Source organism: Rhipicephalus sanguineus, chromosome 6 (assembly GCF_013339695.2).
Source record: "Rhipicephalus sanguineus isolate Rsan-2018 chromosome 6, BIME_Rsan_1.4, whole genome shotgun sequence".
Taxonomy (NCBI): Eukaryota; Metazoa; Arthropoda; class Arachnida; order Ixodida; family Ixodidae; genus Rhipicephalus; species Rhipicephalus sanguineus.
The window spans coordinates 144,826,254-144,840,646 of record NC_051181.1 but is presented as its reverse complement, the minus strand read 5'-3'; the positions used below and the strand labels follow the sequence as shown (position 1 = coordinate 144,840,646).

The following is a 14,393-nucleotide window of genomic DNA, read 5'->3' as shown; positions in this document are numbered from 1 at the left end:
CAAAGTCGTTAAGCGCCGAGTTGGTTTCGGGAAGAACTCGTTTAAAATTGGCGCTCCGCAAAACACGAACACCGTACATGCGAAAAACCGCACACAGACAGAATCCCATGAATGAAAAATAGTTGCATGAAATGTTTGACAACATAGCTTAATCAATGGGTTTAGTCAGTGACGAAGCCAGATCCTACAATAGTTTCCGTTCAGAATTACGCAACTGCGCAAAACCGCATGACCGAACGACTCGGCTTGGCCTAATTACGCGGTCTTTGGCTTTTGTGTCTAGTAGGCCGGCAAGACCGGTGCGTGGTTTTCGCTGCAGTGCATATTTCATTCATTTGGATTTCGCTCGGGCGAAAGTAAGTTTACGATTTGTCGCTAACACGTTAGTCGCTCCATAACTGACCATTTCGTACACGTAAAATAGGCCTTACGGTCAGCATTTGCCTTCGCTGCTGTCCTTAACCGAAGGTTCACGAGGACCGTGTCGCATCGCGTGGCCCTGATGACATTGTGTTGAGACATATCCCGTGTGATAATCTCTGGCAGCGCCCACGTTGCGCCAAACGCCTCGCGAAGAAGTTCGTGCCGTGCGCGCGCCGTCAACTCGGCCTTTTTCCCCGCTTTCACGAGCTGCGCACGCTGTACGCACCGGTTTTTCGATGACTACTACGCTGTCGAAGTTGCATCAGTCTCTTTTTCCTGTGTCGTCCCTTTTCCAGAGCCCAGCCGAGCGACTCCAGAGATGCAACAAGTCCCTGAAAACATCAGCTTCTCGGCCGAGGAAGAGAATATCCTCAAGATTTGGAAGGAGATTGACGCGTTTCAGACCAGTCTGAAACTTTCCAAATCCCGACCGAGGTAAGTGCGTGGTCGTCGGTCGCGTTAGGAATAGGCCACCGTGGCGCATTTTGAAGTGCTCCTTGAAACAACTGCGCAATAAGCGGGCTGTCCGATCTGTCACGCCCATAATCCCCAACCGCAGCAACTTGATTACTTATCTTTTCGGGATGTTTAGTATCACTAAACTCATCCGTGCTTTCCTTATTTGCCTCCGTTAGCACGTGGTGTGTGTCCTGTGTGGAGCTGAAAACCTGCGTTATTCTGTGCAGTAAATTCAACATTTGGTGCCCCTACCGCACGGGCTGTTTGGATCCTCATTGAAGTCGACTAACGTTTACCATATTGAACGTGATTGAAACAGGAAGTACGAGTACAGATGCATCGAAGTGAAGCGGGCTTGACTCGGTCTACCATCAGTTCCGCGTAGCGTAACACCCTGGCGTAGCGCCAGTGGTCAGGTACGCTACACAATAACCGTCTGACAGAGCGATTAAAAGATGTATTTTAAAGCATGTGCTCCGAGTATTCGCAATGCCCACGAACTATGGGTGGCGCGCCGTGCTTTTCAAGATGGCGCCAGGAGGAGGGTCAACCCGTTTGCTAGCATAGGAACAGATAGTACGTGCGGTCGTACGGCCCGTGCCACTTTCACCGGATGAAGTCATGAGCTGTGCTGAATTGGATATGAGACTAAACTACTTTCCCAAACCATGGAAAATGCTAAGTACTCGCCACCTAATTATTTGCTGTGGTGTGAAAGGTTTCCGTTACCGTGCATAACGATGCTTTGCGAAATCCTGTGCGTGCTACATAAAACTGCATGAACTAAAATGGACGTATGAGCAGAACGGCACTCCGAGGTAGTACGTACCGAGCCAACGTTTATAGATAGATACGTTGTACCGAGCCTGCCTTACGGATTTGCCGCAGTAGTAGGCCGCCAGCGAGTAGCGCCATCGCTGCTGCACGGAACCGCACGTTTAACGTAGTGATGGTTTGCAAACATAATACGCCGTCGTCATTACTTATGCAGTCGGGAACGCGGAGTTACGTCTTCAGCGGAAAACAAGCATTTAACTTCCCGTTCAGTAGCGCTTGTGTCACAGCCATGCTGAGACTCTAGCCGTGTGCAATTCACTTCACTCGCATGTTGCAGGCTCGATCAGCACGATCGAAACACGAATATCAAAAAGAATGCACACGTATCCTTTTCGCAACGTCGAAGAAGTTAGCCGAGAGGCGTGGATTGTGGCTGTGACTGCATGTTCCAACGCTCTACCATTTCGCTTCTCTGGTCGAGCTCGAGCGTGTTGGCGGCATGCGGCGCTCCATAATAACCACAATAATTGATACATGCAATGCACAAGAGGAACTATGCTTTTATTTTGATCTCGCTCAATGATATTATACATTAAATACAAAGTGACTTACGAGCGTGAAAGAACATTAACGCACGAGGGGACGTGAAGTGCAACTCGCTCCTCGTGAGTTAGCAGGTGATCGTTCACCGTCGCTGTCACTCTCGGTGCCTTCACAGTCTTCTACATCCAGTGAAAAATCCTCATCGTCAAGATGGTTTCTTTCAAGATCACTGCTGAAAGCAATCTGAAGAATTTCCTCCGCCGAAGAACTTCGACCACTCCGCGTCACCACGTTTACAATTACAGAGACATCTGGGCTGGTCTGGGCGCGGATAACATTTCGCTCTCAGATCGGTCAACGAGCAAATCGCTTGCACTGTGCTGCCACCTATCAACAAACGTACAAAAACAAGCGGCGCAGTGCTGGCTATGAAACCAACACACTGGCGAAGGACGGCGTGGAAAGCGCTAGCGTTCGCTCCACGAAAGGCGTGGAGCAGACGCGTCCTCGAATGATTGAAACGTCGCTCGCACGATTAGTAACAGCGCTTTGCTGACAAAGGATAGAGGCATATTTTAATGTATCGACAACTTGAGATCGCTCAGTTTTACAAGAGCACATCGCGAGCCGGCGCGACCTCCTGCGTACAGTGTTATGGGATTGATGCACTACAAGAAACACTGACCAATGCTATATACAAGTAAAGCAGGGTGAGCTTCAACTGAATATGTCAGACGATAACATTTAACTAACCTACGTGGCTACAGAAAGCCTCGCGAAGCTGATAGTATGCGTACTCCGTGGGCTAGCATTGAAAGCGAGAGTCGCCACGTATTTTCACGAAAACTTCGCGCCTCGCAAGAACGAATCAGATTTCTCGTGTCACGGAGGGCCCGGTTTGTTCACTGATGCAGGGAACATGCCGAGTCGTAGTGTTACTTCCTTGCCAACGCGTTAACACTGAGGTTAGCACAGCCGAACAAGGGAGCGACTGCGTAGTGCTGCCATTTTGTCGTCTACTAACCCTCCCCGAGAGGACGCTCCTGAATTCCGCTTGGCGGCGCGACAGTCTATGGGCATTGCGAATTGTGTTGCCACTGATGAGCCAGTTTCCTAAAGTTTTCATTTTGTTTATCGCGTGATAAATAACTGACAGGTGTTAACATATTGGTATTGAAGGACATAAAATGCGCAACTAGTAAACAAAGACGAGAGGGCAACACGGACAAGCAGTACATTATAAGATTACACAAATTTTGGGATTGCTCTTACAATGTCTTAAGTTCATTTTTCCTTGTTCTCTGGTGCCAGAAGCAAGACTAAGTGGATTTGTATTGGTATTCAAGCTTATACCTATTCATTTTTTTAGGTATTCATTTTTTGACGGCCCACCGTTTGCTACCGGGTTACCCCATTATGGCCACATATTAGCAGGCACCATTAAGGACATTGTGACAAGATTTGCACACCAGTCTGGCTTTTATGTTGAACGCCGTTTCGGTTGGGATTGCCATGGACTGCCTGTGGTAAGTTGTATTTTCACGTAGTGCAGACTTGTTTTCACTTGTGAACATATTTGCCGCACTTTGGTCACCTGGGTGGGGCCTATTCTAGCTTCTCAAGTTGTATCTGGCTATAGTGCGTACATCCTCACAATTTTCTAATTAACATGAATGTATATTGACCTAACGGTACATCAGCATCTTATAGCAGGCACAAGCGGCGAGATCTGCGATGGTATGCTCAAGCACTAAGCAGCCTTTGGTTCAAATGCTATCAGCTACATGTTTAGTTTCAGCAGTACTCGGGGCATACATTTGTTATCCACGAGGCATCATCATTACCAGCACAAGTAGCCAGACCACAGTGCTAAAAACACTTGCGATCACTGCTTCCTCTTCCTTTATTTCTTTAATGGTAAAGACTTCTTGCCATATGTTCACCTCTTTTCCATCTCTATTTTCTATTGTCTGTGCTTACAATGAAATGGGAAATGCATCACAGATGAAACTTCTTAATCTACACCTATTTTCACACCAGCTTTTCTCAAGCAGCACTGCAGAGATAACCATGGCAACTGATGCAAACCATGTAGCAGACTGCTTACACTGGACAGTAAATTGTGTGCTAGCCCACTTTGCGCATCTCATTCTGTCTCGCTGTTATAAAGCACTGGCATGCTCTATAGTCCAAGCTCGCACGTTTTGGTGGAAGAATCGCAATAGCGTACGGGCAAGTAGCAAATGCCGAGTGTGTTGCAATTTACTGTTGATTTCACATGTTGACATTCTGTCACACCTGAATCCAGGCATGACAGATCTGATTGCAGATCTGTGAAAAGACTTCACTGAATCTTTGTAAGCACATAAGTTCTCTACTGTCTTGATTTGTTTAGATGTTAATTCTTGGTTTTGATCAGAGGAGTGTGCAAGTGCTCTCCCGACAATTGCCTTTGCATCAAGAATAACATTACCTTCTCAGTCTAAGTAATGCACCTCATCTTTCTGTTTTTTAGGAATATGAAATCGACAAGTCCCTTGGCATCAAAGGTCCCGATGACGTGAAAAAGCTGGGTATTGAGAACTACAATGCAGAATGCCGAAAGATAGTCATGCGATATTCCGAAGAATGGGAGGTAGGCATTGCTTTTATGCTACAGTAGTTTGCATTGCCAGGAGGTGACCTTGACGTTATGCTGTGACCTGTTAACTGATAACGGTTGGCACTTTAGTTAGTCACATTATTCATTCAACTTACACGCTAGAATTGATGTCTCTTCTTTTAATTGTCTGTTGTTTCTTTTCTTTTTTAATTAAAAAAGCTTTACTCATATATATGGGGCAGGAAAAGCAGTACTTAGCAAAAAATAAAGCCTTAGTGATACAGAAAGTCCTTCCAAACAGTTCTCAACTTTTGATGCAGTGCCATGCAAGAGCTCAAGTTCAGTGACGCTAGTGTAACAGAAGAGGTCATATTTGGGGAGCCAGAATTCTGGATGCTCTGCCAGTATGTTGAGTGATCTCTGTGACTGACCCTTTTCAGACCATTGTTACAAGGATGGGACGTTGGATAGACTTCAAGAATGACTACAAGACTATGTACCCTTGGTTTATGGAGTCTGTATGGTTTATCTTCAAGCAGCTGTACAACAAGGGCCTTGTCTACAAGGGAGTCAAGGTAAGCCCACTCTGTTATTAACCCGTATATGCCCAAACTCAGAAAAAATGACAAAACAAATATTTTTCTTCACAAAAAGTGTACTTCTACCCTCAAAAGAAAGCACAAGTTCTTTATTTACTGCCAGGTAAATGCAACACTGTTTTTCAAGCCGTCCTATACATATAGGACACTGGGCATTAGGGGTGTTATGTGCGGGCGTGGTAAGCCATGAAACATTTCACGTGCACACCGACATTGCACTTGTTCCTCTTCATGGCGTATTTAATACAAAGCACGCGCTTGCCCGGAGGAGGCGGTCGGCACATGGCGGCATGAAAAGCAAGCAATGTCTAGGCTTGCACGCGTTGAGAACGAGGCCTGCTTGATGTGCTGTAGGTGGCGCTAGTCATCAGCTAAAGAAATAGCGATGTTAGAGTGCATCAAAGAAGCGTCCTATATGTAGGACAGTGGGCATATATAGGTTAAGGCAGAAGCTTTAATGTCTCATGTGAATGTCACCTTGAATTAAATACCAGTGCGAGCAAAATTAAGCAAAAAAAATATAGCATGAACGTCAAGCTGAGAATAGAAGCTGCTGGCATTGTACATAGCTGTGTATCTAATGCAAAGAGCTAGAATGAAGAGAGAAGCTAGTCTTCTTCTGGCAGATTTCCTGCTCTGAAAGCTGCTATTGCTTGTTAGATTTCTTAAAGGGGTACTGACACCTTTCTTTGAAGGCAAGTTTACTCTGCATACAAATCTCCTGTATGCAGAGATGGCTATGAGCAAGTGTGAAGCTCAGTAAATGCTGATAAGATACTTTTTTTGATATTAAAGTCAATTTTTCCATGGCGCACCTACTGACATTGACACTAGCTTGACATCAGGCTACAGTACTAATTCTGGTGACTTCACGCAGCAGTCTGGCTAGTTGTGATGGCGTCAAGTACCAAAACTTCCAAGATGGCCACTTGTGCGTCACCAAAACATTCAAAATGGCTGCTTGTGCATCACCAATGGAACCACGGTGTGGAGCGGCTGTGGAAATGTTACTATGTAATGTGCGAGCACATGATGAGAAGCTCATGCCGTGTTGTGACATCAGGGTACAGTAGGAACCAAAACTAGCTTTTAATAACATACTGTAATTGCTTTTCCAGGGTGCACTTGCGCTTAGCACTGCCTTTTCTAGGCTCTTGAGGGCTTGGCCTTTCATTTGATGCAAAAAAAAAAACAACTGAAAATTTTCATGTCAGTACCCCTCTAAACTTTGTTTTAGTATGCTGATTTCTGCATTGTTGCCATGCTTCTATTGAAGGAAAAGCAGTTTGAGGTTGTTTTTGTGGAGTGAATGGCCACTGTGATTGGGGGCCAGCAGATTCCAATATCGACAGCAATAGTACTGGAATAAACGTAACTTTGTACATTTAGGAAAAAGGTGAAAATGTCCAATGAAATCTACTGACTAGCTTCAGCATTGAGTTCAACATGTCTTCGTGTGCATCAAGATGCAACATCAAAGTAGCAAAAGCTGTCATAGTATTGACAAATCACTTTTGTATTGTGAATTCCCAGAGGTGTGATGCTGAGATGCGCCCTTCCTCAACGTGTAGACTCATGAGAGCAAGTACATGTGAACGAAGCTCTATACACTATAGATTTGTTATACTAGTGTTTTATGGTGAACCTTACGGATTTGATGAAAGAAATCTCACAAATTTTTGCAGTTATGGCAATAACAGTCATTCACATCATCGGTTCTCAGCAATGAATTGGTGACAGCTCTGCTGGAAAAACATTGGAAGAGTGCTCATGCAATATATGTAGTGCTGTTGCTGTAGGCACAGCGGTTAGCATAAAGAAATTGACAAGTCAATTTAGAAATAGATTTTATTTTTGCCAGCAATCATCCACATACCACAGGCTACTAATGCGATGAAAGCCTATTTATTTGTTTAATTATTTTAGCCAAGGACATTCTGACCCTGTATGTGTGTAAGAGTACTAATATTTTTTTGCCTGATTTTGGCTTTTGCCCTAATTGTCTGTTTATTCACTGTTAACCAGGTGATGCCTTACTCAACTGCCTGCAACACACCCCTGTCCAACTTTGAATCGGGCCAGAACTACAAAGAAGTTGTGGATCCTGCAGGTATGCCCGAAACATTTGTAAGGATATGCTTCTCTGGATAACAGTGTTCGCATTGTTCTGTTTTTGTTATGGTGAACTGGGCTTTGGATGTTCATGAACTTTATCGGACGTTTTTACCCATTGCAGTGATTCTGGCATTTGGCTCTTGAGCTATAGGTCACAAGTTCACTGGTCATGATTTCCACATTTTAATGAGGAGAAATGTGCAAGCTTGTTTACTAATACTTGGTGTGCTATAAAAAAAGCATGGGTGGTCAAAGTTATAAGCTGTAGCCCTTCACTACAGTATCTCGCACATCCGGTGCTGCCTAGCAATTTGTAATGGGGTTCACACTGTGGTGAAATTTCTGGTTAAGTTAACATGATCTAAACTTTGTTTGCCTTTCACGCATGGTTTACACAATAAGAGTGGCCTGTTGAATGAGTATTGCATTTTAAAATATCTTGCTGCTTCACACTTCTATGTGGCCATATTGTTTCAGTTTTATATAAGTACACTCTAAATGATATAATGAATTATCAGTTTATAACAAAGTAAGTGAAATGTGCTCTTGTCATAAATAAAGTGATATGAATATGTGTTTATAACAAATTTTCAGATGTAAAGAAGTTTTTTTTACGTCAGATGCAACTTCTTCGTAATGAGGTTTGGGTTTACAGCTGTTTTCATGCATTATCTGCAGACGCTGCATGGCCAGGCCAATAAAATATTGTTCTTCGTTTTTTCTCACCTGCTTGCTCCTCAGTGGTTGTCAATTTCCCACTCGACGATGAGCCCGGTGTCTCCATGATTGCTTGGACGACAACACCCTGGACACTTCCTAGCAATCTGGCTTTATGTGTCAACCCTGAAATGATCTATGTCAAGCTGAAAGGTTGGTAACCCTTGATTAAATATATCATCTTCTATAGTTCTAGCAGCAGTGTCAAGTGAAATTGTTCCCCCTTTGACTGTAACAAGGCCCATTCCTTGCTTTTATGGCTCTTTACAAACTGTAACTTTCTTGGCGCACTCATTTCATTGGCTTTGTACTTTTTAACTTCATGGGAAGCCTTTTTTTTTCTTTGTAGAATGCAGTATTTTGTTAGGCTGACAGTCTCGCACGCTTAGTCTTATTATGTGCTGTGGGGGAACAGCTGCCAGTGTTTGGTGATATGCAGCATGTATATCATCGCAAAGACGTTCCTACAGTAAAATCGTGTGTACAACGTCACTAGCAGTAAAAAATTGTAGCAGCTTTTCAAGCACGGTAAAGTTAGTGTACGGTGTTTAGACAGATGTGTATGATTATTCAAACCTCAAAAAAGAAATACCCAAATGCCTCTGCTATCTAGTTCCATCAATGTTTTCTTTATAAATACAGTGAAACCTCGGTGATACGAATCTCACGGGACCACCAAAAATATTCGTATCATCCAAAATTCGTATCACCACAAAGCATGGAAAATTAGCATGCGACAAAAGAAAGCTGGCCTACATTTTCATTTATTGTATTTCATGGCCGCAGCAACGTCAGGAAGAACCCTGAATGATTGTCAGTTAAGTTTTTAGATATCGGCAATCATATCAGCACTCGTAAATATACGGCCCGTACGCGCATATTTAATTATTGAACCAGGTGTGTTGTGACCCCCGACAGCAGTAGCCCCTTCCAAATTTTAGTATGTTTTTTTCATGACACTGGTGTACTGCAGCGAATGTAATGAAAGAAGCGCTTTGACACGATGGATCAAGGCCACGAAGTTACAGAACCACGGTCCTGTGCTATGATTTTGTTATCGTGGAGGTGTTGGGGATGTTTCTTTTTTTTTTAATTATTTACGGCTGTGCCCGCACAAGTGCGACCTCAGCGGTCGCGCATGCTGACGTTGCGAGGCCTGACTCCTTCGTCAAGACCATCCTTGTCTTCTTTCGGTCCTCGTCCACGTTTCATAGGATGTCTGATGCACGAGGCAGGCACGTGTAAACACAGTACAAAGACAGCAGCCCGCATCGACGCGTTAGGAAAAAAAAAAGCATGGCGCTAATGTCCTCTGTAATCTAAACACGAAGACACACGGAGGCACATAAGAGCCTCAAAGATTCGCGCACACAATCTCGGAGACACTGACGTGTCTCTGAAGCTTTATTCTGACCGTAAGAAAAGTTTTTTTCTTACACCCTGATTCTGACGATTTGGCGGTGCGGCGCGCATGCCCACGCTTGCGTTCCCGCGCTCGCACGTGCTTGGCGCGTCTTCTGCGACAATGCGGACAGCACCTCTTCGTACCTGGGCAGTTGCGTACGTTCGTATCAAACGTCGCTGGGTGAAGATCTGTTCGCACCAATCGTACTCCATTACACTGCAGGCCAATGGGCCTTGGCCGGGACCAACTAAAAATTCGTATCACCCTGAAATTCGTATGAACTGTGATCGTATCACCGAGGTTTCACTGTATATTAATCTGCACTACGCAGATTAATATACAGACCATGAAAATAATATACAGACCATGAAAATTAATATACAGACCATGAAAACGATGCCATAAAGATTTAGCTCCTATTCAAAGATAATTCCTTCATTTTTTGTTCAGACAACAGCTCTGGCAAAGTTTATATAATGATGGAAGCAAGACTGGATATCCTGTACAAGAAGCCAGAAGAGTACACCATCTTGGAAAGGCAAGTTTAAATTTACCACATTGTACCCTTCACACTATGGCGTTGTGAACAGTGTTGTTGTAATCTCTATTTACCCTACTCCCGCACAGGTTCAAGGGCAGCACACTTGTTGGCAAGAAGTATGAGCCAATCTTCCCATATTTTCAGCAGGTGTGTTTTTAAACAATTCTACCACAACACACTGTCATGTAATATAAGCAGCTGTAGTGCTCTCTTCGTTTCCTGATTGTGTGTAGCTTGTACTGCTTGATTTGGATAGGACAGGTCTCTTATGTTCATATCATGCATTGCATTCTTTCATTTGTGGCTATCGCGAAGATTGTCACTATTTTTCTTGAATCATTGTCTCACAGCTGTGCTCGGAAGTAATATACTGAAGCTACACATTCTTATAATATTCAGCAGAAGATGCTCGGAGAATATTTACCTGCACTGCGTCATCATGTTTCCTTTGTAGAAATGAAAATGCAGCATAAACTTTTGTGCAGTAAAAGTAAAGGTCAGTGTATCTTTCCTCTTGAGGGTGTCAAGTAGTACTACTGAAGTTGTTGGTCATTTCTACTGCTACAGCTGTGAGGCATGATCTTTCTTATTTCCTCTAATTTCTTTAGGTGTTATCAATTGACACTTTCATCTCATTTGTTCCAGTATAAATCCAAAGGTGCCTTTAGAGTGTTTTCTGACAACTATGTCACAGCTGAGAGTGGCACGGGAGTCGTTCACCAGGCACCATACTTTGGTGAGGTAGGTTCAGCCTTTTATCTATTTTCCTTTATTTTTTATTTTTATTCTAGCACAATAAATTGCCAGAGTGAAATTCAGCTGTTGTAATTTCTCTAATATATTCTTCATATGCTTAACTGACACTTAAAATCAAAGAAATAGAAGTGGGCTGTGCACAACACTGGCTTTCACATTCTGCTTCACATCAATCTACGAAACATTGCAGTGAAGTTGCATAGGCTTGCATGTGTATAAAAAATTAAGGGGCCGGTTATAAGCACAATATGGCACTTAGCTTGTGCCCTTTGGAATGCCAAGTCTTAGTTTGAGGTGGCATGGAAAGTTTAAGGACAAGCTTGAGGGCAGTAATTTTTGCACATGTGTTTTGTTTGAATATAAAGTTTACTGCATTACCTTGGGCGTATGCTTCCCTACATTTTTTTTTCTTCTGAGTGTTAATCTCAGTTATTGGGATGTACCAGGTACTTGAACTGATGTGCATAACTCATTCATATACAAGTAATTTGTAAAGACGAACACCTAAAAATGTAATCAAAGCAGGCTGACTTATATAACAGCTCTAATGATGAAAAGGGTTTTGTATATTGTGTGATGCATAGTATGGATCACTCTAAAAGGGATCATCAAATTTAGTAGTGCTCTGACTTGCATAACATTGAAGAAGATAACTAGCCGATATCATTGAATAGATGGAAATAACTGGATCATAAATAACTCTGATCCTAATTCTGATTCTGATTCTGTGTGTTTTGTTGTTTTGCCTGATCAGTTATTGATGTGGGTATTCTAATCGGATGGTCCGTAAAGCAGTTTCCATACTTTACACACTGTCATCATCTCATGATGTATAGTCATGACTTCTCAATGCAGACTACCAATGTTTTCTTCTTGCATCGTGTACCAGGACGATTACAGAGTATGCCTCTCTCACGGAGCCATCACAAAAGAGCAGGAAATAGTCTGCCCTGTCGATGCCAGTGGCAAGTTTACAGCACCTGTGAAGGACTTCCTTGGACTCTATGTCAAGGCAAGTGCTTTTAGGCATCTCCTTGCACTCCCATACTTTCTTCATTGGCAGAGAAAACGTGTTGGCAATCTGAATAATTGGTGTATTCCATCAATGTTTCGAGGAAAACATGTTTGATTGTGCACATTTTCTTTGTACAGGGTGTTTCAGCTTACTTGTGCCTAGTATTACAAAAACAAAAATGCGCCATGCTTGTCGAATCGGCCCAGTACTTTTGTTCCTAGCTGTACGTAGCATATCAGGATATTTTTCCAATCTGCCAAGCTGTGTAATTAAGAAAGATTGCTTAATTTACTTTTTAATTAGTAACTATAGCAAAAAATCTTCAATGCAAAAGTTGTAGCACTTGTTTTCATTCATGCTAACTGCAAATATGATAAGCTGAGTAATTAACAAAAATTGCCTAACTGGCCCTTTAAAATAGTAACTCCAAGGAAAAATATTCAGTAGAAAAGTTTTAGCGTTTGTTCAGCAACTTCGGATTATTTCAGCTCTGTTAAGATAACCCTGTTTAACTTTTTTTCCAGTTTTTCTTTAGAGTGCGCGAAATTAAAAAGTACACTTGGCACAACTTAGCTGAAATGCCTTGTATGCCTGGCATGCTCTCATCTTAATCTCTTATGAGGAAGCCAACCATAGGCATCTGTCTGTTCACGTAGGATGCTGACAAAGAGATCATCAAAGACCTCAAGAACCGAGGTCGCCTGGTAAACCACAGCACATCCAAGCACAGCTATCCATTCTGCTGGCGCTCGGACACTCCGCTGATCTACCGCGCGGTGCCTTCCTGGTTTGTTAGGGTCGAACACATGCAGGAGGATCTGCTCAAGGCCAACTCTGAGACGTACTGGTGAGCACAACACATTCCCCGCAATTCTTGGCACATAATTATGCTCACAAAAGTGCTGGTTTGAGTCTCGGCCACAGCAGCCACTTTTTGATGCAAGGGAAATGTGAGAACCCTTGTGGTACATTGGTTTAACTGCATGTTAGCAAATTGCAGGCAGTTAAAATTTATCTAGAGTCCCCTACTACGGTGTGCCTCATAATCATGTAGTGGTTTTGGCCCATTTGTGAAACCCCATATTTTTCTAGAGAATTTGTCAGCACTACTCAGTATCACTAGAGTTTATTTTAATCAGAACAGCAGTAATGTGCTCTGAAATGTGCCTTTTTTTGTCATACAACAGTTTAGGCATGCTACAACATGATGCAATAAAAAAGATATTGGTGTGGCATCAAGTTTATGGTCTTGCATTTTCAGGCCGAGCATTCCTAACAGTATGCAATGTCCGCATTGCGCCAGTGTCACAGTACCAACGCGCATGTAGCCAGACACTGTGCGTTGATGAATATTGGGTTGTTTCTCTCCAAGAGTGGCATGAACCCACTTCAGTGGTTTGGCCAACAATCAGATAATACTCAGCCAGCCGTGTCTCACGTGTCCTGCATGGAAATCAGTGGTGTTTTTCAGATGAGACGAGTCTTGTTTTGTTGCCCAGAAGTTTCTAGGTGCTTCATTCTGGGCTCTGGAGCTCTGTTCTTTAGGTTTATTAGGGACTTCTATTGGAGATTTGTTTAGAAAGTCATGTAGATATTCTAAACAAGTTCACTATTTTGAGGCTCATCTCACAGTACAATAGACCTGTCAGTAAACGGAAATGTCTTAAACGTAACTGCTGCTTAAATTGAAGAACTGCTTCTGATATGATCGGATTCATACTTGAATTCTGAACCATTCTTCCTCTCTCTCTAAACAGAACTCCTGTTAAATGGAACATAATTTCCCTTTCTCTTAAGTCTGTTTAACGAGAGTCTCCTGTAATTTAGTTTAGGAATCTCTGTTACTGAAAGTTTGGTTTTCTCTTTTGGTGTGCCATGCTCATCATTCTTTACAATTCATGACAGGGTCCCCGACTTCATCAAGGAGAAGCGTTTTGGCAACTGGCTTCGGGATGCCCACGACTGGGCCATCTCCAGGAATCGTTACTGGGGCACACCCATCCCCATATGGGTCAGCGATGACGGCGAAGAGGTGGGGATTACTTTCCTGTCTTTGCCTTTCAGGAGGAGCTGCTCACAGGAGTTAACCATTGTCGCAAAAGTTCCGTGCTCTGGTTTGCAGAATGTAGTTATTGGAATGCTTGTACGTTAGCTCTAAACCGTACCTGTTCCGGTTGTCTGACTTTACCATTGCTACCTTCAAAATGTGTAAATGGTAATGCAAAGCTCAAAATATGATCCGACGTTTGAGATTCTGAATGCTTGACATTGGAGATTCCTACTGGTCCTGTAGTTGTCACTTTCATCACGCTGGGCCGTCGTCTGATTTCATTCAGATTGTCTGCGTGGGCTCTATCAAAGAACTTGAAGAACTGACAGGCGAGCAGGTCACCGATTTACACCGGGAAACGTACGTATCATCTTGGTGCCGCTACGTTATT

The 14,393-nt window shown here is 43.1% G+C and overlaps 1 protein-coding gene across 1 annotated transcript in view; it reads left to right on the top strand.

Annotated features, from left to right (window-relative positions):
- The first annotated feature begins 240 nt into the window (after nt 1-240).
- The window catches only part of LOC119396651 (isoleucine--tRNA ligase, cytoplasmic), a 31,505-nt gene continuing 17,352 nt past the window's right edge, over nt 241-14,393 (top strand). Inside the window, exons 1-14 of the mRNA XM_037663941.2 lie at nt 241-356; nt 720-858; nt 3,572-3,728; nt 4,718-4,837; nt 5,245-5,379; nt 7,429-7,513; nt 8,260-8,388; nt 10,091-10,178; nt 10,268-10,328; nt 10,827-10,922; nt 11,827-11,949; nt 12,609-12,799; nt 13,858-13,984; nt 14,289-14,362. Of these exons, the coding sequence (XP_037519869.1) occupies nt 743-858; nt 3,572-3,728; nt 4,718-4,837; nt 5,245-5,379; nt 7,429-7,513; nt 8,260-8,388; nt 10,091-10,178; nt 10,268-10,328; nt 10,827-10,922; nt 11,827-11,949; nt 12,609-12,799; nt 13,858-13,984; nt 14,289-14,362 (1,502 nt within the window). The 5' untranslated portion in view covers nt 241-356; nt 720-742. The remainder of the gene's footprint in view (nt 357-719; nt 859-3,571; nt 3,729-4,717; nt 4,838-5,244; nt 5,380-7,428; nt 7,514-8,259; nt 8,389-10,090; nt 10,179-10,267; nt 10,329-10,826; nt 10,923-11,826; nt 11,950-12,608; nt 12,800-13,857; nt 13,985-14,288; nt 14,363-14,393) is intronic.